Source organism: Pneumocystis carinii, assembly GCF_001477545.1.
Source record: "Pneumocystis carinii B80 chromosome Unknown supercont1.12, whole genome shotgun sequence".
NCBI classification, from domain to species: domain Eukaryota; kingdom Fungi; phylum Ascomycota; class Pneumocystomycetes; order Pneumocystales; family Pneumocystaceae; genus Pneumocystis; species Pneumocystis carinii.
Window position 1 is genome coordinate 12,651 of NW_017264724.1, and position 24,026 is coordinate 36,676.

The window sequence follows — 24,026 nt, forward strand, 5'->3', positions numbered from 1 at the left end:
GAGACTTGACAAGCTGTGCTTTCAAAATTAAATTAGATGACTTCTGAGATTGCTCATAAAACTAATAATGAGTCTTTATATGAAAATACAAGAAACTCAGACACTAAGGTTTTCAATTCTGAAATTCTAAGAAAAAATGAACAGTTAAATAAATTGGATCAAGTAAATGATTTAAAAATAAATTCAGATCAGCTATATTCTATTAAAAATAAAAAAAATAGTTCATTTAGTTGTCTTTCTGATGATTTATCTGGTATATATTATTATACAAAAGTAATTAATTGGTATGATAAAATGACAAAGTCTATTGTCCAGAGAACAATTGTTTGTCAAAATGGTACTTAAATTTTTTTTATACAACTTTTATTTAATATTTTCATCTTAGAAAATAGTTTGTATCCGATAATTCCTTTGGCGAATTTATTTATTCTTCAAGATTCTTCAGGGAATTTTTTATCTGGTTATTCTTTGCAGAATTCTCAAATTTCTGCAAATTCTTTACTTAGTATTATCGCAAATTATGTTGTTTCAAATGTTTCTGAAGAATATTTGGATAATATTTTACATCGCTTGCCGCTTTTACATAAGTGCTTAAATGTAAATCCTTGCTTTAAAGATGTTTTACGATTTGATGGTGAAGATTCTAAGATATTTTCAATTTTAGGAGTGCAACTTTTGCATGGATGGCTTCCCAGTCCTCAAGAAGATGGTTCTGATATTTATAACGCAGTTATTAAAGCAGAAACATATGAAAATGCTTTAGAAAAAATAACTATAATGAAAGAGCTTTTAGAAAATAAAAATCTTGAATACGCTTCTAATCATGAGAAAATTTCTGAAGGTCAATTACTAAATCGTTTTTTGTGCTCATATTCACGTTGCTTAACACCACATGGTATAACAGTTTTGCGAGAAAAGTTGCCTCCAGGAAATTTATCAATATTGTTCCATAATCTCAATTTTTCTCTACTTTATTCTCATTATCAGACTGGGGACCTTTATACATTAGTAACGAATTATGCATTTAAGGATTATGAAGATAAAATTGTTTGGGAATCTTTAGAAACATCTTCATACTTTAATTCAGATTTTATTCTTCAAGATATTTTATTTAATGATATGTCTGGCATAAATAATGAGTAATTTTTTAAATTTAGTTATAAGAATTTCTAATTTGTAAAGCTTTTCTTTAGCTTTAAATATGCAATTAATGGAAGATCAGCAAAAAGAGAATTGGGTATATTATCTTTCTCAATCAAAAAAATATAAAAAACATAAAACTTCAAGAAAAGTTAAAGAAAAAAAAAAAAAAAACAAATCAAATAATGATACAGTTTCTAATTGGAAAAAAAGGGCATCTGATTCTTTCGAAAAGTTAAACAATAATTTACAAAAAGAAAAAAAATGTATTATATTTTAAATATAAGCTTAAAGTATAAGTTTATATGTGGAAATGTTCTTATAAATATTATTATATTGGATTTGATTCTGTTAGTACTATTTTTTACATATAATTGATTAATAAAAGATTCATAATAATGATGTTTAGTTAAAAGTAGATCTATTGAATATAGTATAGGTTTTTAAAATATTATAATGGGTGTAATAGCAGTTAGGTTTTGTGAATATATCATTTATACATATTTCACATTCTTGTATTCACTTTTATTATACCATCTCCACCGACACTTGTTACATACTCTAACTGGCAAGTATTGTCTCTTCCATGCCACCATGAAACATCATTAACACCTTCTTGTGCTTTTATATGATGATTTGAAATTTTTTGAATGCAAACATGAGGAAATTGCATATCCCAGAATCTAATAGAAGCATCATGACCTAAATAATAGATAAATATTTTTGTATTATATAAAATACAATTATTACCTCCAGAAACTAAAATTCTGTCATCCGGAGAAATATCTAAAGATGATATTGCATTTAAATGTCCAAGCATTGAATATGTGCATTGAGCTTAAGAATATTAGAAATATAACATAAATAAATTAAATTACCTGAATTTATATCATAAAAGCGAATATATTTATTTTCATGACCAGAAATTAACATATTTTCTTTGGAAAGACTTATAATTTTGTTAATTTGAGTATCATTGGTTCCATCTATATGATTATGAATGATTATAATTATATTAAAAATCTTACCATAAATTTCATCATTTCTTAATTCTAAAACACAGCTGCCCGTTTCAATATCATATATTCTAATTATTGCATTATTCCATGATACCGAGATTTTTCTTATATCATTATTTAGAAAAGTTATACTAGTTGGGATAACAGAAGATGGTTTGTTTAAATTATTTCCATGAAAATTTAATGTAGAAAGAAGAGGCGATGAGTCAGTATGATTAATATCCCAAAGTTTTACGGTTCCATCAGCAGAAATTGATGCTAATAGATTTGATACTGGCTGGAAAGATAAATCCCATACTGCATTTGAATGGCCAGTAAATATGCTTGAAAGAGTGCAATCATCTTCAATACATTAAATTTATTATTAAAAAGTTCTTATTATACCTATAGGGGCATAAATATTACGTTGAGGTTCTGGTATTTTCCAACATCTAATACTAGAATCAATTCCAGAACTGAAGATTTTATTAGCTTCAAGTGCAATGCAAACATTAGTTACTATTCCAGAATGGCCTCTATAGGTAATTTGAGGGATAATATCTTGGCTATTATAGTCCTGTTAGTGTTCTATATTAATAGTATTAAGACAATACTTTCGCATTTTCTTATCATTTATTGGAAGTCTCCAAAATTTAACAAGTCCATCGTCACCACATGTTACCATACTTGCATAACCTGAATTTTCGTTTTTAGACATCGAAACCGATCTTATATTAGTTAAGTGATTCTTCAAAACAAATTTGGTTTTCCATTCGGTATATGTATTTTGATTATTCTCATTAAAACTTTCACCAAATTCATTATCGTCATTAAAATCCCAATCACTATCTTTAATATCTGTAACCATATGCCTTTGTGGTAGACATGAATCAAGTAATAGCTGGGAATCAGTAATTAACATTCTATGTTCATTATTTTTTTTACGTATTTGATTATCTTTTTGAAGAGCTTCAGATGTTTTACTTAAAGACATAGATGGTATGTTTGACATTAGTATTTCATTATAATCGTAAACACTTTTTTGATTTTTTCCTTCATGAATATCCTTATTCTTATTTAAAATAATTGGACGTGAATTAATATGAGATGGATAATTATTTTCAATAAATTTGTCTATATTATCAGTATTATAAGTTTTAAACGATTTATTCTTCTGTTGATAGAATTGGTTTGACGATACTTTTATATTTTCATCATATAAATTGTTTTTATTTTGTTGAAAGGGTTCCTCGGTATTTATTGATGATGATATTGGTGTTAATGCAGAATTGTTATGTAATGGAATATAATGTGATTGAATAGGATTAGATTGATATAAAATAGGAATATCTGTTGATATATTTGGCTGAGAATTAATAAGATATGTAATTTCTTGGAGACATCTATAAAAATAAATATATATCATGTCAAAATTTAATATATACTTTTCTAAAAATTGTCGACTTTTTGTTCTTTTAGTTGATTGCTGTAAGTTATCACGAGAAATTATGTTCTCAGGAAATAATTCTGAATGTAATTCTTTTTCCTCTTGTTTAGTTATCTCATCAGATTCAACTATTTTTTCCGGACTATTCTCTGATTTATTATTATTATTTGTTTTAGATGATGACTGATTTAAAGGAGTATGTTTTATAGGACTAGTTGTAGGTGATAAAAGATTCTTCGATTTTAATCTACAGTTATTGTTAGAATTACAATAAATAAAAAATCAATGAAAAATTTCAATAAGTTAAATAAAAATATTAAATCAGATTTAAATAATATAATTTCAATTATTCATTCAAACGATTTAGGCAAATCTGTACCATACCTTTCTTTTTGAAGAGAATCCTCAAGCATTTTTATTCTTTTTAAGTGTAAATCTTTTAATTTATCAAGCCCTTTTCGTTCCCCTTCAAGTTTTGCAATTTTTTCCTATAAATTATTAAGTTTTATTTCCCTTTGAATAAACACTTTAGAAACCGCTTATATACCTTCATTTCTGCATATTCAATCTCCCAATAATTTCTATCCCGCTGATAGCGATATGCTTCTGTTTGTAAAAAATGAATAACACCTTGAAATGTATATTCTACACCTTCCCCCTTGTAATTGTTTCGTCCATCAAGAATGCTCTGAAATAACATCTTTAGAAAAAGCTTTTATATCTTATTAAAGAGATATAAAGAAGTGCTTTTATTTTTAAGATTATAAAAGTTTGTCGTAAGTTTGAAAATAATAGAAATAATATCATATATAAAGGTATAAAATATAACCTTTAAAATATAGGATGCAATACTTAGATTAATATAATATTGATCTTCGTATATGTATTATTGAATCATTTTTATACTTTTAAATATACATTATTTTAAATGTAAAATTTAAAGGATAATTATATCAAATTTTAGCTAAAAGGAGAAAATAAAGATATTGATATATATAGATTGCTGATTTTTATCCTTTTCTTTTAATAGTCATGAAAACGTAATGTATATTTTTATAAATTGATTATAATTTTTAGCAAAAAAATATAAATAATGCATTCATTGTTTTCTACATTAAGAAATACATTTATAATTATATTAGCATATTCCTTTAGTAAGTTTTCTGTAATATAATTAAGATAGGGTTTTGTTCATAAATTTTCTTTTACTAAAACATAACCACCATTTGTTTGGTTTACTATCAGAATTAGCATAAACATGATTTATAAGTCTCAGAGCTAATTCTTGGCGAAATTGAGTAATATATTGTCTTAAAAAGTCTATTTGAAGTCAAAACAGAGATAAATTATTTATTATATATAAACCTGAATCAGATTGATTTGAAGGAGCTGGATATAATGAATTAAATGGAAATCCTGCATCTCCAGGGACGGTAAAATTCTCAAGAGCAAATGCATTAAGTAATTTAATTGAATCATTTTTATTACAATTTGCACGTGAAAGTTTATTTAGACAATCTGAAATAAAAAGAATACCATATATTAATGTACGATCTGCTGATCCTTTGATTTCAAAATTCTTAAAGAAGCAATTTGCACGAAAAAGTTCAATACATTCATCAACGATATCTTGAACGGATAAATCATTTACTATTAGAGATTAATTATAAAGATATTAATCTTTTTTTATGAAACCTTTAAATTTATATTAATATATTTTATGTCAAAACATATTTTACTTATACCTGTTTGTGAAGGTCCTCTAAATTTCGTTTTTAAAGGAAGAATAGCAAATCCTGCTATTTGGTGTTCTGTATTATTTATAAATGAAGAATGATATGCCTATTAATCTCTTTAAAGATATGCTCAAGTGATAATTTTATTGTTGGTTACCGGCATTGTTATTACAATAATTTTTTCAATTTTTAATCTTAAAGTTATTCGACATCAGAGAAATTATGGTTTGTGGTCTTTTTAAAAATCATTATTAATAAATAGCTAATTAAGATAGCAAGTTTATAATCAAGAGCCATATACTAAGTATAGTTTTTGATATTTTTTCAAGATATAAGATTAATTTATTTTAGTGGTAAAGTTCGTCTTAATACAACTAAAGGTGAAATAGAAATTGAATTATGGGGTAAAGAAACACCAAAAGCATCTAGAAACTTTATTCAGCTATGTATTTTTTTTATTTTTTTCTTGCTTTTAGTTTATATAACTGTTAATAGGCATGGAAGGATATTATAATAACACTATTTTTCATAGACTTGTTTCTGGTTTTATTATTCAGGGAGGAGACCCTACAGGCACAGGTATGGGTGGTCAATCTATATGGGATGAGCCTTTTTCTGATGAGTTTCACTCTCGTTTAAGATATAATAGAAGAGGACTTGTTGGAATGGCTAATACTAGTAAAAATGATAATGGTTCTCAGTTTTTTATTACATTGGCACCCACACCTGAACTACAGGGGAAGAACACTCTTTTTGGAAGGATTGTTGGAAATTCTATATATAATGTATTAAGGATGGCAGAATTAGAGACGGATAAAAATGAAAGGCCTTTATATCCTCCAAAAATTCTTTCTACAGAAGTTCTATTAAATCCATTTGATGATATTATTCTTAGGACAACTGAAGGGGATAGACAGAAACGGATAGAATTACTTGTATCATCAGAAGATGATCTTAAAAATAAAGCAAAAAAGTTAGTTTACAGCTATTAGTTTATTATTTGACTAATTTTTTAGAAATAAAGTGCTTTTGAGTTTTCAGGATGAAGAAGATGATGAGGAAATTTGTAAATTATCTAAATTTAAGAGTAGTCATGACATAGGAGATGATTTAAAGTTATCAGAGCAGCCTGCGATTGTAACAAGTGTTAAAAGAAAACACGACTTTCTTGATGAAACTAAGGAGACCAAAACAGTTGCTAAAGATGTAAAAAACATTGATAATGAAACAAAAAATCTATCGCGTCCCTCTATTGTTGAGAAATTAGAAAAAAAAGATTCTTATTCTAAAAAGACAAAAATAGAAGAATTACAAGCACAAATTCATATTTTAAAAGATGATATTAAAGCAATTGGAAAAAAAAAAAGTAAATATTCAGATTCTTTGGAATTTCAAAAAGAGAAAATGCTTTCTTATTTAGAAAAAGAGAGAGAACGTTATCGAGTTTCAGAAAAAGCTATTGTAGGAGGTAAAGGAAAGTCAAAAAAAGCGAGAGAGGAAGAAGTATATAGACTCTTTTGTTTAAATTTCTCTTTTTATATAACCATAATTTAGACACTTGCTAAACTTTCGTTATTTCAATCTAAAATTTCTTCGAAAGATTGTATTGAAATAGAAGAAAAAGAAGAAGAAGAGGATGCATGTGAATTACATGGCGTTCCCGGATGCTTCTCGTGTTTCGATCGTTTAGGAGAACATAATGATTTACCTGAAGAAAATAATAGTGATTGGTTTGCAAAGAGACTTGTTTTTGCTAAGGATAAGCTTGGAAAAGATCATACATTTAGCGCAAATAAAGTAGACGATTTTGAAATAATTGATCCTAGAGAAAGAAAAGAAAGAGCTATTTTTGAAGAAAAAATGAAGAAAAAAAATCATGAAATATCTAAAAGTTTTAAGCCAAATTACAAAAGTCGCAATTAAATTTATAAAATACATAGATTATATATATATATATATGTGATCATGTTTTTGCATTTTTGATAAACTTATCTTCATCACAAAATATGATAAATAGAAATTTGTATTAATAGAATCATATTTAATAAAATAATAGATTAATAGTTTTAGATACAACCATTATTTTTGCTTAAAGTACTCATTAATTCAAGTAACGTAAATACAATCTTCTGTTTATAGTATTGCAAAATTATTATTTTATATATTTATAGTATTCAGTGTTATATTTTAAGTTATTTTAAATTTATCTTAAAAGTAAGATTTTAAATATATTTAAAATAAGGCTGATAAAAATTATAATAAGGCTTTATTTTCATCAATTTTCTATAATATTATTTATATTATAAGTTCTTTAAAAATTTAAAAATAAAAAAAAAATATTCGAAGATATTTTAAGGTAGTTAAATATGAAAAGGTATTGTATTTTTTTAATATTAATATTTTAATAAGAATGAATAGGTGATGATAACATAATGGAAAAGAAGAATGAGAAAGAGCATGAATATTTCCGAAATAATACTTGCTTTGATGATGATGAAAATATATTTAGAAATAGGTAAATTTTTAATAATAAAAATTTATTATGATAATTAAATTATTTTAAAGTGATGAGCGGCATCCTGTCATAGGATCTCGGTCTTTGTACCAGAATTGTTCATTAGGAAAGCATGGTCAACGGTTTAATTCAACTCGTTCAAATATAATTCCTCAAGGGTCACGATATTCATATTTTCCGTTATATCATTGTAGAGGGAAAAAAAAAAAATCATCATCCTTTTATAAGCGTTGTTCTGAGCAATATTCATATTTACCATTTTATCATACACGTTGTAATCGTTCTCCAGATTTTGAGTATTTCTCAGAACAAATAAAGAATAATAATGGTATTGATAGATCAGATAAATATGAAAAAGATGTAGATGAAAATGGGTATACGTCAGATTTTCCTAGATTTGAGCCTCATTTAGCTGTTAATAATGCCTTGTATAAATATCATGATCAATCTTTCGATTCATATATACCAATAGGGTCTTCAAAAATGAATGGAACTATAAAAAGGTCTATGTATTATAAAAATATGTCTAAGGAGAGATGTTGGAATAGATCTAAGGATTTTTATAAAAATTGTACGAAAAAACTCTCCAGATTTGAATATGAAAAAGATGATAATTATCGTACAAAAACTTTTATTAATGACTTTTCCTTGAATATTACAAAAAATGTTCTTCTTGAAAAAAATGTGGCGAAAAAAAAAGATATACATAAATATTATAATAACATTTCAACTATTTCTTCTGGTTTGGAAGATGGTTATTTGGATCAAGTATCAAAAGATGCAGCATCTTTGGAAGGAAAGTCTGAAGATGCCGTATTTTTGGATGATAATGAATTGCAACCTTTTTTTCCACCTTCATCTGACATTGCTAATGACATTAATAAAAGTGATTTTGATAATGATAGTCGTTTTTCTTTTTTTCCAGATACAAAAGAATTAGGAGTAGCTTTTGTTGAAAATAAAGAGAATACTCAGGAGTTGACTGAAGAAGTGCAGTTTATGGATCAAAAAACTTATGATTTTAGAAATGCTTCGTTAGATAGTTCTTGTGCAATAAATGATGGTGCTGTATCTCAAGATTCTTCTCATCAAGAAGATAATAGCAATTTGGATCAGAAAGATAATCATATTAATATGCAAGGAATTAATGAAGCAATATTAACATGTGAAAAACGTTTTCACGAAATCGAAAATAAATTAAAAACTAAAGTTATTGATGAAGACAAGATATTTCCTTCAAAGGTCGGGTTCCCTAATCTTTTGCTTGGCAATTATTCTTCAAATTTAGAAGCAAACGTATGTTCAAGAATTTATTCCGAAAATAAAGAAAAAGCAAAGAAGAATTGTGTTAAATTTTCCTACCTTAAAATATCGGATAGATCATTTAATGGATATCCCTTTTTAAAGGAGAATGAAGTAAAACATAAATGCTTACGTCCATTGTTGCTTTTGCATATTTCACGAAAAAATAAAAAAACATATGAGAAAAATAAAGTTCTTCTATTACAGTATCAAAAATATCAGAGTTTTTGGGAGTCCCATGTAAAAAGGTTAGATAATATAAAAAATGCAAAAAAGAAAGATAATGAGCGATACGGGTCTTTAGATTCACACGTAGATAATTTATCATTAAGAAGTTTTAGAAGAGGACAGGGTTTAAACTACGGTGATTTTGTTAGATCGGATGCCGATTTTGAAGATATTATAGCTAAATTGGGGGTTGAAGATGATAGGATTTGTCGCGCAGCAGTAATACCTCCTATGATTTTAGATCTTGAAGAAAGGGTTCGATATAAATATGATGATAAAAATAGAATAGTTAATGATCCTATTTCTTCTTTTCATTATCCTACTTCTATAGATACTTGGACAGCAGAAGAACATATGCTTTTTAAGGAATTATTTATTAAATATCCTCAAAAGAATTTCGGTTTGATTGCTTCTAGTATCCCAAATAAAACAATTTCTCAATGTGTTTTGCATTATTATCGTACCAAGAAACAGGAAAATTATAAAAGTTTGATAATGTCGAGAAATTCTGATAGAATAAAGAAAAGGGGAAGAGGTCGTTCGTCAAAAAAGATGGAAAAGGCTAAAGTTTCTTCACTTTTGGCAGATCTTCAGCCTAAGATGATAAATGATGATATAGATGACTATGAAAAGGATTAATTTATACGAAATTAAAAATTAGTTTTACTAAAAATAAAATCCTTTTTGCTGAAGAATTAAGGTATTTGGGATCTAAATTATAAATTAGGGTTGGTATATGATAATTATAAATAAATATGAAGAATTTATCTATGGAGACTTTTCAGAGAATATAAATTTGATTTTATAAATGTTTAAAAAATCTATATAATTGAAATTTTGAAAATATAGGTTTCGGTATTTTTAAAGCAAAATCGACTATCAGGTTTGATATATATAATGCATATTTATTAGTGCTACTTTTTAATGATTTTTTATGTTAAATACATTTTATTATGAAAAAGCTAGATTCTTGACTATAAAGGAATTGGAGATTTATAGTAGATGTTTTTAATATAGGGATTTATATCCAATTTTAATAGTTATTTTTTATGTCATGATTTGATTTCTAATAATTTTCAAAATATTAAAAGCAGACATATATTTATGTCTGATATTGAAATTGAGGATTACAGGGTTATTTATGTTATATATTAGGGATTATGACGCTTTTTATATTTCTAATAAAGAATATAGTATTTGGCTTACTTTGAATTGAATTTTTATTTAAATATTTAAAAAAATGTTTTATGGGTGTAACATTGCAAATATTTTAATATCAAATAAAAATTGCTATTTTTTTATTTTGTTTTATAAAAATAATTTTAGCTTTATATACATATATTCTGTAAATATGAATATATTACATGATTATTTTATAATACTTATAGAAATTATATTAAAAAATGTTCTATAAATTAATGAATAGATCATTGACCCTTTCCTTTAAAAATATTCCAAAAATACGTTTAATGTTCCTTTTCAAGTGTTATCAATTCTTTGCGAACGTAACAGCTACAATTAAAGGAAATACAATGCTTGCATCTGTATATAACTTTACCATTTTAGCATCTGGTTTAATTTTTCCCCAGCTAACTGCCTCATCAGGCCTAGCACCACTATCACTTCCATCAAATTCTTGTCCAGTATTTATGTAAACAGCGTAATCTGCTCCATTTCTCATTAAATTGGCATTTGCTATATGATGCTTAACTATTCCTCCTCCAAGAATGATCATTCCTGTGCACTTGGCTCTAACAGATATAGTATTAATTAATCTAATATCTACTGCAATATCTATAATCAATCCAGGATTTCGAAAAGAATGAAAATATATCATATCTCCCAAAGAACCGTCAGTTAATGCAGGACAGAAAATGGGTATTTCATTCTTATATGCCCAATAACATATGCTTTCCTCGTTATTTATTTCTTTTCCAAGACGATGAATTATCGAAGATGGCGTCCATATTTTATTCTCTTTTTTTTGTTCTTCTAATAATGCATCAAGAATCGGTATTATCCAGTCCTCAAATTTACAATAATTATTATTAGGTATTAAAAGATTTCCAATTCTATTTAATCCTTTTTTTCGAAGTTCTGATCCATCAAGCTCAAAACTTCCTAAATATGTATGATCAAGACATTTAATAATATCTTCTTCTATTCCTCCTGCTGTAGTGACAATACATGAAACCTTTTTATGCTGTACTAAATAACGAATTGATTCTCTTACACCTGATGATACCAAATTCGATGTATAGCCAAGAAATATAGTACATCCTTCATTTTTATTTTCTAAATATCTTTGCTCTTCTTTCTTTAACAATTCTTCTGATACCCTCCAATTCCTCTATGTATATAATCCTTAAAAAAAATCCCCTTAAAAATAGTTGTAGTATATACCATCTCGTTTATAATATTTACTGCCAATGCAAAATTCGTCGCCTGAAATCCTGTAGTATACATAGACTCAATCAAATCCTCTATTTTAAGATTAGACGCCTCTGCTTCTTTATTACTAGAATATTTGTTATGATCAAGTCCTACTACTCTCACTGCATTTTTAAATATAGGCTCTGAACCAAGTAACACTGATGCTTTAGATATTCCATAATCTTCTGATTTTCTAATTTCCTCTAAATTATCATTCATTTCTTAATAAATAATATACAAATTCTAAAAACTAATCTTAATATATTTATGTTTAGAATTATAGGTTTTATTAGTCTTAATAACTTTTTTTAAGTGTCGATAAAAATTTTGAAAATATTAAGGTAATGTTAATAGATTAATATATCAGTAATTTCATATAAAATATGTGAAGTAAATAGATAAATAAGGATTTTGCTTTAATACTGAATGAAAATGGGGTCAAAACTGTTTAAATATATGAAGGTTTTAAAGATTTAAAAAAAGACAAATTTCTGGGGAACTTGAAAATGTCAGTTGATCCCTTATTTGGAGGAGATCTAGTCAAGACACCAGCGGCTTTAGGAAATTTTATACCTGTTCCTCAGGTAAAGAATGTACCAGCTTTTTTGAATAAATTATATAAGTAAGTAAATATAAAATTTATAAAGCTTTTTAAATTAGTATAAAGTATGGTTTCAGATTCAGCATCGGATTCTCTTATAAAATGGTCAGACTCCGGGGAGTCATTTTTAGTTCTTCGTCCGGAACATGTAGCAAAACATATTCTTCCTCGGTTTTTTAAACATCATAATTTTTCTAGTTTTGTTCGTCAACTTAACAGTATGATATTTTGTTTATTATGTTTTATTAATAGGATATATAGTGTATGGATTTCATAAAGTTCCTCACCCTCAACATGGGGTTCTTGAGTCCGACTCACCAAATGAAGTTTTAGAATTTTCTAATCCTAATTTTCTTCGGGATCAGCCGGATCTTCTTTGTCTAGTAACAAGGAAAAAGGGACCCCACACTGGAGAAGATGGTTCCTCTTTGGATTATTCTGCTATTATATCTGAAATTCAATCTATTAAAAAGCATCAATTAACTATTTCTTCTGATTTAAAACGTATTCAAATGGATAATCAAGCACTTTGGCAAGAAGCATTAAATTCAAGAGAGAAATGTCGTCATCTTCAGGAAACTATTGATAAAATTTTGAAATTTCTTGTTTCTATGTTTTCTCCTGAAAAAAGGAATTTAATTCAAAAAAAAAGGCGTTTGTTATTAGAGGAAAAATCAGTTTCTTCACAGGATGAAAATTTTCATGATAATTATTCTGTATCAACTGTGGGAAATCATTTTTCTCCGCAAGAACTACTGCCTAATGATGATGTTTTCTTGTCTTGTCTTATAGAACAGGGTATTATACAGAATGATGAGAATAGGTTTACTTTGCCTTATTTAAATACAACACCATTATTGACTTCGCCACTTATTTGTTCACATGAAAATTTATCTATTGAGCAACCGTATTCGAATAATATTCTTGAAATTAAAGCAAATGAAAATTCTGATAAAAATATAAATTCTCAAGTAATTTCTCAGGATCAAAATCTACAATCATTAGTGAATTTGTTGAGAATGGATATTAATCAAATTAATCCTGAACTCCCTGCTGAGAATAATGTAGAAATTCCAAAAAGTATTAGTAATGGAAATTATGCGTTAGAATCAAATAATTCGACTGAATATTTCCCTAATGAGTATGATTATGAAAACGTTGATATTGATGAGCTTTTAAATCAATATGGTAACCTATTTTTTTTAAAATAAAAATGTATATTAAATTCTATATTAGGAAGCGAGCAATCTTTTGATGAAAATAATTCTATTCTTTCTAATTCATCTGTAAGGAAAGATTCTAATACAGTGATATCTCAAGAAGTTAATGGAACTAATGGGGATATAAATATAAATAAAAATTTTTTGATATCTGGTTCTAAAAGAAAACGTAGCTATTGATTTTTCAAATAAATATTAAGGATTTTATTTAAGTTGGGATTGCAACAAATGTATAGCAAATTCAATAAGTAATATAATATATATGTTTTATAGAAATATTAGGAATCTCCTCGGATTTTGTTTATATAGATTATATCAGAGAAATATTTTATCTAATGTGTTTATCTTATCATTATTTTTAATTTGTTTTGAGTATATATTTAAGAAGATAATTTATATCTATGTATAATAATTTAAATACAGAATAGTGGAATTAAATATTAAAATGAAAATATTTATATTATTTTTCCAATGATCATAATTATGCTATAATAATAGATAATAATTTTGAAATTTATTATATTATATGAAACTAATTAATTACTATGTAATTTAATATAAATAAATGCAATTTACTTATAAATTAAATTTATTTAAAAACATTCAAATTATTAATAAACATATAAAAAGTTTATAATAAATTAAATATTAATATTATTTATTGTTTTGCCAAATATTTATACTAAAAATATTTCAAATATTATTTATATTTAATTAAAACATGAAGTTTATGTTATATTTTTCTTTTATATAAATCCTGAACACATAAAAAACTTTTAGCTTTTTAATATAAAATCCTATTAACAAGTATTTGGAAGAATATATGTATAGTATAATTTTGTAAATGGTTTTGTCAATAAAAGGGCAACAATAAGGTATCGTTAATAAAATAAAAATGAAACATTTATAAAAATTGTTTTAACTAATTATTTGTTCCTATTCTAACGTCTTTAAATAAGATAATCTTTGCTTCAATTATCCAACAGAACGTCTACAAACTTTCTCAATAACACTTTCATAAACAATCTCACTAAAGTCGGTTGCCTGAACTTCAATTGAAATACCACTCAATGCCCGTCGAAGTGCATCCTTAGAAGATGCATAAAGCATTTTTGATTTAATTGGAGATACATCCGGCGACCTAGATTTAATTAATATTTTTTTTTTTATATTACATAAATCTTGTTTAACGATTATATTTACGTATACAATAAATAATATAAAATAATGACAACTTACCAGACAAAAAAACATATCTAAAATATCCATTAATCTCTTCTTCTATCTCTCTTTTCTTCTCACCTTTTTCCTTTTTCCCTCTCCTTTCAATTCATACTCGAAATCATAAATTGCATAGCGACAATCATTTTCTGGTAAATCTTTAATAAACTCTTCATAATTCGAATCCGTAGACGTCTTTTCAACAACAATATGTGTTTTCTCACTGTTTATGGAGAATACAATATATTTTATAGATTTACCATGCTTTAATTGATGAAACAATTCTAAACATTCATCACTCACTTGAACACCCGATTTTGACTACTCGATGTATATTAGCTTATCTTAATAATTAATTTATTCATCCTTCTCCTCCTCTTCCTTAAAAACAAACTCACCATAATAAATGATTTCAAGTAGCTTTTTTCCTTGAAAAAAAATCGTTAAAGTTGTTTTTAAAGATCTTTTGTCAAAAAAGATGGTGAATTGTAACTCCTAACCCCTTCAACCCCTTTATAACCCTAACCCTAAAGTCACAAAGGTGACTGGTTAACCCTAATCTAACCCTAAAGTTACAAGGGTCATCCCTGTTAACCCTAATGTAACCCTAATGTAACCCTAATGTAACCCTAACTTAACCCTAAGATTACAAGGGTCATCCTGGTTAACCCTAGACTAACCCTAATTTAACCCTAACTCTTCACCCCTAACCCTCACATAACCCTAGATTAACCCTAACTTCATCCTAACTTCATCCTAACATTACAAGGCTCATCTTGGTTAACCCTAACCCAACTCCATTATCATACCTAATGTCTCTTCTAAGGTCTCTTTACCTAACCCTAATCTCTCCTTCTTAGGTCTAACCCTCTTTCCATCTTTTGTTTTTGCTTTTTTCGCGTCACGTCTTGACGTCGATCAAACATAAGATCAGGAGCAGGAATTGCATCCAATAAGTACGATTTGTGTATCAATTAAAGGGTTAATATGAGAGAAGTTATTTCAATTCACGTTGGTCAAGCAGGAACACAAATAGGAAATGGTAGGTTTTAAGATAAATAATAAGAAAAAAAAAGAATCTAATCGGACAATTTCTGATAAAAATATTTAGCATGTTGGGAGGTAAATGAGAGAATAAAAAGGGATATAGAGTTAATTTATGATAGCTTTATTGTCTTGAACATGGAATTGAGGTCAAATTTCTGTTTATTTATTGGTTAAAATGAATTGATAGAATTTTTAGCCGGATGGACGATTATCGCCAGAAAAAACCACAAAACCCTTAGATGATGGGTTTAGCACGTTTTTTTCAGAGACAGGTATGTGTATAAGTGTTGTATTTTTAGATTGATGGATTAACATTGTTTTAGGAAGCGGGAAATATGTTCCGCGTAGCATCTATGTTGACCTTGAACCCAATGTAATTGATCAGGTTCGGACGGGAACATATCGACACCTTTTTCATCCAGAACAATTAATTACGGGGAAGGAAGATGCGGCAAATAATTGTATGTTTTATGGGTTTTTTTTTTTCTTAAAAAAATAATAATGTTATTATAGATGCACGAGGTCATTATACAGTTGGAAAAGAGCTTATTGATCATGTTCTTGATCGTATCCGAAGAGTAGCTGGTATTTTTGTCTTTATTTTTTCTTATTGTTTTTTTATAATGATAGATAATTGTACTGGTCTTCAAGGATTTCTTGTATTTCATTCTTTTGGCGGTGGTACGGGTTCTGGATTTGGAGCGTTACTTTTGGAACGTCTTTCTGTTGATTATGGGAAGAAGTCGAAACTTGAATTTTCGGTATATCCTGCTCCTCAAGTCTCAACTTCTGTGGTAGAGCCGTATAATTCTATCCTAACTACTCATACAACTCTTGAGCATTCTGATTGCTCATTCATGGTTGACAATGAGGCCATATATGATATTTGTCGTCGAAATCTTGATATTGAACGTCCAGGATATGAAAATTTAAACAGATTGATTGCACAAGTTGTCAGTAGCATTACGGCAAGTTTGAGGTTTGATGGTAGTTTGAATGTTGATTTGAATGAATTTCAAACAAATTTGGTTCCATATCCAAGAATTCATTTTCCATTAGTTACTTATGCGCCACTTATTTCTGCAGCTAAAGCGCATCACGAAGCTAACTCAGTTGCTGAAATAACTAATGCATGTTTCGAACCAAATAATCAAATGGTAGTCTTATTATTTTTCTAATAATTCAATTGATAAATTAGGTTAAATGTGATCCTCGTAATGGAAAATATATGGCAACATGTCTTCTGTATCGAGGTGATATTGTAACAAAGGATGTTAATTGCGCCGTTTCTTCTATTCGAACAAAGCGTACTATTCAATTTGTAGATTGGTGTCCAACAGGTTTTAAACTTGGTGTTTGCTATCAACCACCTCAATATGTACCTAACGGTGATCTTGCCAAGGTCAACAGAGCAGTATGTATGTTAAGTAATACAACATCTATTGCGGAAGCGTGGAGCCGTCTTGATCATAAGTTTGATCTTATGTATAGTAAAAGAGCATTTGTTCATTGGTACGTTGGTGAAGGTATGGAGGAAGGTGAATTTAGTGAAGCACGTGAAGATCTTGCTGCTTTAGAAAAAGATTATGAAGAGGTATTCATTAGTTTGGATATTATGATTTAAATTGTTGATTTTATTTAGGTTGGTCAGGATTCTATTGAAGGCGAAATTATGGAGGAAGAATATTAAAGTGAAATTTTATTAGATTTAAGAACATGGACGAGATTTAGTCTATAGTTGGTAGATTTTATTTGAAAACAATAAATATATTTTATGTACTAATTGTTTATCTTAATAATTATTTGGTTTATAATAGACGATTTTATCGTCTTTAAAATATATTTCTTTTTTGTTTTTTATTTGCAAAAGTAAATATTTTGAAATAAAAATTTAAAAATAAAATTAACTAAATTTCTTGTTTATCTTTTTAATAACGTAAATTATTTAGGATTTGAAAATATTAGATATAAATAGTATATATTATAAGTATTTATTATAAAAATTTAGTATTATCATTACAAAACATAGAAAACTTTTAAAAAAGTTTACACTTAAATCATGTATTCATAAATATACATATTATACACATACAAATCATCTTTTTTAATAAATAGTATTAAATAACTAATTTAATTCATGTTTGTTTTCATGACACATTCTTAAACCCTTTTTTACTCGCCCATTCACTATTCTTAGATTGTTTATTAGTCATATTAAGATTCAAGTCTTGCATCATAACATTAATATCATTTTGTAGATTAGAAACTTCTAAATCAAATGATGTATTAGTAAAAGCATTAAGTGGCTGTACTTTTTGCAAATTCGCTTTTGACAATATCTGAGTATTCGTATTTTTAATATCATTAAGTGGATTCATTGACCAGATTCTAGAATTCATATATGATTTTTCATAAAGATTACTTGTTAAAGGTAACCCATTTGATGTTAAATTAATACCTGATAAAGATGCAATAGGATTAACTGACTGATCAGAAATACCAAAATTAACTTTATTCCGAAATTTCTTAGGTATATTATCTGTATTATTTGAATTTAACCGATTAATTACAATATATTTAGCATCATTCTCATCATGAGAAGTGCATTTGAGTCCCAATTTTTCTGCAATATGATGAATAATACGACGTTGTTGAGGACTTATATCAAGAGGAAAAATCAAGTCATTAGGAGCATTAGGGCTCTGATCATTGCGGAAAAGCAATAAACGAGAGTAAATTTTTAAAGTAGTTTCATCATTAAGATCAATATCTAAAATTATAAATATAAATATAAATATAAATCGTAAATATAACCTTTGGACTTTCTTTTTCCTTTGAAAAATCCAGGATTGGATGAATTATGCTGTTCCTCATATTGATTTCGTTTTTCCTTTTTCTCACGATTCGCTTTTTCACGATCTGCTATGGGTAAAATACGTTTATATTCAACACGAAGTTTCCTGCCCATAATATCATGTCCGTTAAGCGAAAGGAGAACACGTGTTGTCTCCTCTGGTGTATAAAAATTAGCAAAAGCAAGACCTCTGAAATTCCCATTATCAAAATGATAATTGAATGCATATGGTTTAGGAATATCAAGTGTATCCTATACTTATTAATTTTTCCATTAAAAATAATAGGATATACAAAAAGTTCAAGAAGCTGCTCCTTTTTTATTTGAAAAGGTATATTTTTAACAACAATAGCAGAAGGAACTACGCCATCTTCTGTTCGTGCAGTATTTTTCAAATTAGTTATTGTATGTTCCTGAAAAGAATTTTCTTGTAAATTATCCGAAGTATTAACTGTAGAAACGCCTGATGGCATAAATGTAGTAGAAACATTCGAATTTTGTGATGAATTGTTTGTATCCGAATTATTTAACCATTTCTATTAATTATTAAAACAATTAGTTAAAAAATGTTTATAAACATTAATAACTCTTTCTTTTCCTTCTGATATTGGTCGCCAAAAAGCATATCCATAATTATCATACTGCATAGGTTGAGTCGTTGAATGATAATAAGAATACGATGGTGATACTACTGAACCTTGAAAACTTGATGATCCAATCGTATTTGATGATACAAATGGTATTGTTTGCTGAGAAAATGTATAATTCGAATCTTTTAATCGATCAGGAAATGTTGCATCATTATGTAAAGCCGTTTGTTGGGAATTTGTCTGTGCATATTGAAAAGGAAAACGTCTCGAAAAATTATGTTCTGGAGACGATACCGGCACCGGCGTAGATGCTTGTGTTGACGACTGCGTTGCCGATATTTGTGTTTTTCCTATATTATTCGCCCATATCACTGGCGAAGAATATGATCGAAGAAGTGGTAATTCTTTTATATCATTATTATTACTCAATGAATATCCATTAAATAATCGTGATTGAGATATATCATCTTGTCTTGTAGAAACACTTTGTACTGTCTGATAATAACTCATTTTTCTATCTTGTTGTGCTTTATCTGACCCTTCATATTGCAATGATTCATCTGTAACCGCCATTCGATCTACAAACCCTTTTCTAAAACCAAAAAAAAACTCCAAATAATAACCCTTCCAATATCCCTCTAAATTTACCACAAAATACCCTTAATTCTTTAATTTTTCTTCAAGATATTATTTTTTTAGTTTTTTATAAAATGAATTCTAGTTTTTCAAGTATATATTCTTAATGATCTTCCAAAATACACCTAAATAAAATTAACATGGACACTGATATATGGCTAATTCATATATTATAGCTCATATACCCATTAAATAATGGTAATGAAGGTTGATTAAATTCAAGGTTGCTTACGGAAAAGAAAAAGATCGAGCAGTTTAACCCTAACCCTAATGTTTTTGTGTACTTAGAGGTCACGTGCGAATGAGAGAGAATGTGATATATTGAGTAGGGTTAGTTTTAGGGTTAGTTTTAGGGTTACTTAGTAGGGTTGGGGTTTGGTTGGTAGGGTTGGTTGGTAGGGGTTAGGTTTGTATAATAGGGTTATGCGTGTGCAAGGGTTAGGGTTAGGATTTAGCGAGTAGGATAACGTACTAGGGTTAGGGTCAGGGTTTGAATTACGGGTTGTATACTGAGTGTTAGTATTAACTAGGGTTAAGGGTTAGGTATAAGGGTTATAAAATAAGATTCACTATTAAGTTTTAATTAGGGGAATAAAGATTGAAATAATTTATTAAGATTTTAAGAGATATTTTTTATATTTATTCTTATTATTTATTTTGATATTAAAACTTTATCGATATTATATAATCGTTTTTTCAAGGCAGTAAATTTGATACGAACGAAAGATGTCGGGTAAAGGTAAATCACATGGTGGGAAAGGGAAGAGTGGAGGAAAGAGTGGAGAAGGACGAATACAAGTTTCGCATTCAGCGCGTGCAGGACTTCAAGTGAGTATTTTTGAGAGAAAAAGGATTTAGATTAATAAATGGGGTTAGTTTCCAGTAGGCCGTGTTCGACGATTTATGAAAGCGTGTACACAAAACAATGTACGTGTAGGAGCAACAGCTAGTGTTTATATTGCAGCGGTTCTTGAATATCTTACTGCAGAGGTTCTAGAACTTGCTGGAAACGCGTCAAAAGATCTTAAAGTTAAGCGTATTACGCCGCGACATTTGCAGTTAGGTATAAGTTTTATTTTTTGATATATTTTGATATATTGATGATTAATAGCAATTCGTGGAGATGAAGAATTGGATTCGTAAGTATTAAAGAAGGTTGAAGGATTAATTTTATATGCGATATAGATTGATTCGTGCTACGATTGCAGGAGGAGGTGTTTTGCCTGTAAGTAGATGAAATTATGTTATTTAGATATTAATATGTGCTAGCATATTAATAAAACATTGCTTCAAACACCAAAGAATAAGAAAGTTTCTCAAAAATAAATGTGTAATAAATTTATTTAATTTATTTCATAATTGATTAGCTCTATACGTATACTTATAGTTTTCGTTATACGTAAATGTTAGAAAATTGTTTTTATTATTAATTGTAGTTTTAAACTTATATATTTATTTTTAACTGACTATATTTTCACTTTGTACTATATTCAATCTTAACTATGGCAATTATATATAAATATATATAGATAGATAGTTGCTTATGTTTTTTAATAAGTATCATGTTTTATAATAAGTATCATGTTTTATAATTTATTTATAGTATTTTTATTTTAGTATAATATAGATTTATATATTATATTTATAAAATCGATTTTTAAATACTTTTTAATTAATATTAGTAATAAATAGTAGTAAATTTAAAATGATAGACGATTTTCCATGTATTATATATGTATATGTAATTAATTTATTTTTATAATATTATTTTAATATAACTTGATTAATAATTTATTTATTATACTTTATTTTTATTATCATATATGTATCAAGTGTATTTTTTATTATTTATAAAAATTTCATTATATATTTTAGTGTCAGTTATAGTAAATTTCTGAAATTTATTTGTATCTTTTATTAGATCTTATTTATTAAATCTTATTTATTACATATATTATGCACATTTGAAGGAAATATTAACTTTCCTTAAAATAAATACATTTAAAACCTTTAAATTTAAAAAAAAAAGCTTAATTAAATAATAAAACATATTGATAATTATATTAATTTAAGTAAAAAGTTGTATACTAAGTAAAAATTCCCAACACCAAATAAATTAATGATTTATAAATTACGAAATTAGTAAAAACATTATTTCATGTCATTAAACAATAAGTTTGAAGAACAATAGTAATAATCTTATATTCATTATGTTAATAGCCAAGACCTTTACATTATAAAATAAAAACTACTTCCTACTTAAAATGCATATTATGTTAATATTAATAAACTCGATGACCAACAACATTATAAAACCAATCTTTTAATCGATTTAATAACTTCATAAATCAACATACCAATATTTTTGTTTTCCATTTAGACCATAAATATTAATGAAAAACATATAAATATATTTATTAAGATACTTTTATTTTTTTTTTTTATTTTTTAATGTTTGTCCTTCACCAAAAAAAGCCTTTTTAGATTTGTCATCTTCATTTGTGTTTTCTATAGGTTTTATTTCATAACCAAAAAAAAGGGTTCCAAAAGGAACTCTTAGAGGAGCAGGCGGTGAATCATTATCTTTACTCTCCAATGTTTTAATATCAGTCGCCATAGATTCTTGATAATTTTCAACAGGTGCTCCATTTAACTTATGTCCTGCAGACAAAAAAGCGCCATTTCGCTTCATTTTTGAAGCATTAGAAGCCAGCGCTTCCTGGAGTCTTATATTTTTTTCAATATTTCCCATAACTTGCGTATGATTATAGACATCTGATCTTTTTAAAGGCTCAGGCTCAGAATAACCAAGAGGAGGTGCAAAATCTACCTAATTATATATTAAAAAACTCTTTTAAATAAAATTACCTACTTCTAAATCTGTTTCAAGAACAGAAATACTTCCTCTACCATCATTTGGCTTAATATCTAATACTTCTATTTCATATATTTGCTCATTATAATTAATTTGAAATATATCTTCTTTAGTCAAGGCAGAAAAATTTCTTAGAGCATTTTCTAATCTAAAACATATTAATGTCATCTAATGCATTTTACAATTTAATACACAGCCTTAGGATCTGTAATTTGAAGAAAATCTGGATGTTGAGGTCGGATTTTTACATATGATCCTTGTGGAAGTTTTGTACTAATAACCGATAACAAATCTCCCTGTTCAAGCAAAAGTGACTGCATCATCTAACCCTTATCAAATCATTCAAATATACTTTTCTTCAAATAATACCCATAAAGGTAAATAAACTCTCCCTTCTTCTGCAATAAATTCTAATACTCCTGCATGTGTAATCCTTTCTTTTTCTGGATTTTTTAACTCAAAAAACATAGGATAAGAAATATTTAAACGTGCTATTAATTATTTAATAAACCTCCTTCAAATATAAAAACATATTGCCCCTTACAAAGCTTATTTAAAGCACTTGGGGGAAGTATCACTTTTTTATCAATATATATATATTTTTCCCCAAAATATATACCTTTCCCACCAAAATTAACCGAGTCCCTTTCATTTCCCTCCATCATTGAAATACTATAACATCGATAATACCCTTTAAAAGGTTGATTTGCCTGAAAATCTGGAAATGACCATCCGTCGAATCCATAATCATCATTATAAAACCGATCTCTTGAAAACTTCATATACATTAAAAAATTCAATAATAATATAAAAAACATAAATTACCATATTTTTAAATATTTAAAAGAAAATATAATCAAACTTTAATAAAATAAAAATTCGATTATATTAATATAAACGTTTTTACAATAAAAATAATATAATAAATAAATTTTTATTTATTTTCCTTAAAAACAAATATATTTATATTTTTATTAAAATCTAAGGTTTTAAATATGATAAAAATAGTTTTAAATAAATAATATAATAAATAAATAATATAATAAATAAATATAATCATCTTATTGTAGAATCATCTATTAAGATAGAAATAAGTTTTTTTAAAAGTTTAAAAACTATTCTTAATATTGTTTAAAAAATAATATTTTATATAAGAAATAATTGATATTATTAATAAATCTCA

General features: G+C 26.9%; 12 protein-coding genes across 12 annotated transcripts; 6 read left to right on the plus strand and 6 right to left on the minus strand.

Moving 5' to 3' along the window:
• The first annotated feature begins 2 nt into the window (after positions 1-2).
• On the plus strand, positions 3-1,456 carry T552_02615 (hypothetical protein). Its single transcript, XM_018371147.1, has 3 exons — positions 3-337; positions 386-1,139; positions 1,183-1,456. Exons 1-3 carry the CDS (start codon positions 37-39, stop codon positions 1,418-1,420), a joined length of 1,293 nt encoding a protein of 430 aa, XP_018224941.1. The 5' UTR covers positions 3-36; the 3' UTR covers positions 1,421-1,456.
• A 143-nt stretch (positions 1,457-1,599) lies between these two features.
• Positions 1,600-4,331, minus strand: T552_02616 (hypothetical protein). The gene is made up of 9 exons (XM_018371148.1): positions 4,133-4,331; positions 3,970-4,073; positions 3,584-3,832; positions 2,753-3,541; positions 2,544-2,704; positions 2,169-2,501; positions 2,019-2,126; positions 1,891-1,977; positions 1,600-1,842 (listed from the first exon to the last, which is right to left on the minus strand). The coding sequence occupies exons 1-9, from the start codon at positions 4,283-4,285 to the stop codon at positions 1,646-1,648; spliced, it is 2,181 nt and encodes a 726-aa protein (XP_018224942.1). The 5' UTR covers positions 4,286-4,331; the 3' UTR covers positions 1,600-1,645.
• A 384-nt stretch (positions 4,332-4,715) lies between these two features.
• Positions 4,716-5,528, minus strand: T552_02617 (hypothetical protein). The gene is made up of 4 exons (XM_018371149.1): positions 5,479-5,528; positions 5,331-5,427; positions 4,951-5,235; positions 4,716-4,905 (listed from the first exon to the last, which is right to left on the minus strand). Exons 1-4 carry the CDS (start codon positions 5,482-5,484, stop codon positions 4,760-4,762), a joined length of 534 nt encoding a protein of 177 aa, XP_018224943.1. The 5' UTR covers positions 5,485-5,528; the 3' UTR covers positions 4,716-4,759.
• Positions 5,505-7,284, plus strand: T552_02618 (hypothetical protein). Its single transcript, XM_018371150.1, has 6 exons — positions 5,505-5,546; positions 5,597-5,625; positions 5,673-5,767; positions 5,817-6,294; positions 6,338-6,824; positions 6,876-7,284. Exons 1-6 carry the CDS (start codon positions 5,544-5,546, stop codon positions 7,242-7,244), a joined length of 1,461 nt encoding a protein of 486 aa, XP_018224944.1. The 5' UTR covers positions 5,505-5,543; the 3' UTR covers positions 7,245-7,284.
• Positions 7,285-7,664: 380 nt separating this feature from the next.
• T552_02619 (hypothetical protein) lies at positions 7,665-10,051 on the plus strand. Its single transcript, XM_018371151.1, has 3 exons — positions 7,665-7,695; positions 7,740-7,836; positions 7,887-10,051. Exons 2-3 carry the CDS (start codon positions 7,754-7,756, stop codon positions 10,003-10,005), a joined length of 2,202 nt encoding a protein of 733 aa, XP_018224945.1. The 5' UTR covers positions 7,665-7,695; positions 7,740-7,753; the 3' UTR covers positions 10,006-10,051.
• Positions 10,052-10,855: 804 nt separating this feature from the next.
• T552_02620 (deoxyhypusine synthase) lies at positions 10,856-12,061 on the minus strand (the record flags this gene model as incomplete). Its single annotated transcript, XM_018371152.1, has 3 exons — positions 12,038-12,061; positions 11,770-11,992; positions 10,856-11,716 (listed from the first exon to the last, which is right to left on the minus strand). Exons 2-3 carry the CDS (start codon positions 11,830-11,832, stop codon positions 10,856-10,858), a joined length of 924 nt encoding a protein of 307 aa, XP_018224946.1. The 5' UTR covers positions 11,833-11,992; positions 12,038-12,061.
• Positions 12,062-12,259: 198 nt separating this feature from the next.
• On the plus strand, positions 12,260-13,844 carry T552_02621 (hypothetical protein). The gene is made up of 4 exons (XM_018371153.1): positions 12,260-12,421; positions 12,467-12,618; positions 12,662-13,588; positions 13,637-13,844. Exons 1-4 carry the CDS (start codon positions 12,306-12,308, stop codon positions 13,798-13,800), a joined length of 1,359 nt encoding a protein of 452 aa, XP_018224947.1. The 5' UTR covers positions 12,260-12,305; the 3' UTR covers positions 13,801-13,844.
• Positions 13,845-14,550: 706 nt separating this feature from the next.
• Positions 14,551-15,288, minus strand: T552_02622 (hypothetical protein). Its single transcript, XM_018371154.1, has 4 exons — positions 15,240-15,288; positions 14,923-15,162; positions 14,860-14,876; positions 14,551-14,761 (listed from the first exon to the last, which is right to left on the minus strand). The coding sequence occupies exons 1-4, from the start codon at positions 15,240-15,242 to the stop codon at positions 14,596-14,598; spliced, it is 426 nt and encodes a 141-aa protein (XP_018224948.1). The 5' UTR covers positions 15,243-15,288; the 3' UTR covers positions 14,551-14,595.
• A 494-nt stretch (positions 15,289-15,782) lies between these two features.
• T552_02623 (tubulin alpha chain) lies at positions 15,783-17,578 on the plus strand (the record flags this gene model as incomplete). Its single annotated transcript, XM_018371155.1, has 9 exons — positions 15,783-15,883; positions 15,953-15,963; positions 16,008-16,034; positions 16,085-16,160; positions 16,212-16,349; positions 16,402-16,473; positions 16,519-17,045; positions 17,087-17,482; positions 17,531-17,578. The coding sequence occupies exons 1-9, from the start codon at positions 15,829-15,831 to the stop codon at positions 17,576-17,578; spliced, it is 1,350 nt and encodes a 449-aa protein (XP_018224949.1). The 5' UTR covers positions 15,783-15,828.
• A 411-nt stretch (positions 17,579-17,989) lies between these two features.
• T552_02624 (hypothetical protein) lies at positions 17,990-19,950 on the minus strand. The gene is made up of 4 exons (XM_018371156.1): positions 19,321-19,950; positions 19,036-19,278; positions 18,703-18,994; positions 17,990-18,658 (listed from the first exon to the last, which is right to left on the minus strand). Exons 1-4 carry the CDS (start codon positions 19,903-19,905, stop codon positions 18,036-18,038), a joined length of 1,743 nt encoding a protein of 580 aa, XP_018224950.1. The 5' UTR covers positions 19,906-19,950; the 3' UTR covers positions 17,990-18,035.
• A 698-nt stretch (positions 19,951-20,648) lies between these two features.
• Positions 20,649-21,340, plus strand: T552_02625 (histone H2A.Z). The gene is made up of 5 exons (XM_018371157.1): positions 20,649-20,796; positions 20,845-21,031; positions 21,080-21,107; positions 21,154-21,193; positions 21,238-21,340. The coding sequence occupies exons 1-5, from the start codon at positions 20,695-20,697 to the stop codon at positions 21,292-21,294; spliced, it is 414 nt and encodes a 137-aa protein (XP_018224951.1). The 5' UTR covers positions 20,649-20,694; the 3' UTR covers positions 21,295-21,340.
• Positions 21,341-22,350: 1,010 nt separating this feature from the next.
• Positions 22,351-23,715, minus strand: T552_02626 (hypothetical protein). Its single transcript, XM_018371158.1, has 7 exons — positions 23,669-23,715; positions 23,463-23,619; positions 23,388-23,420; positions 23,213-23,334; positions 23,036-23,166; positions 22,841-22,991; positions 22,351-22,798 (listed from the first exon to the last, which is right to left on the minus strand). Exons 1-7 carry the CDS (start codon positions 23,669-23,671, stop codon positions 22,397-22,399), a joined length of 999 nt encoding a protein of 332 aa, XP_018224952.1. The 5' UTR covers positions 23,672-23,715; the 3' UTR covers positions 22,351-22,396.
• Positions 23,716-24,026: the final 311 nt, after the last annotated feature.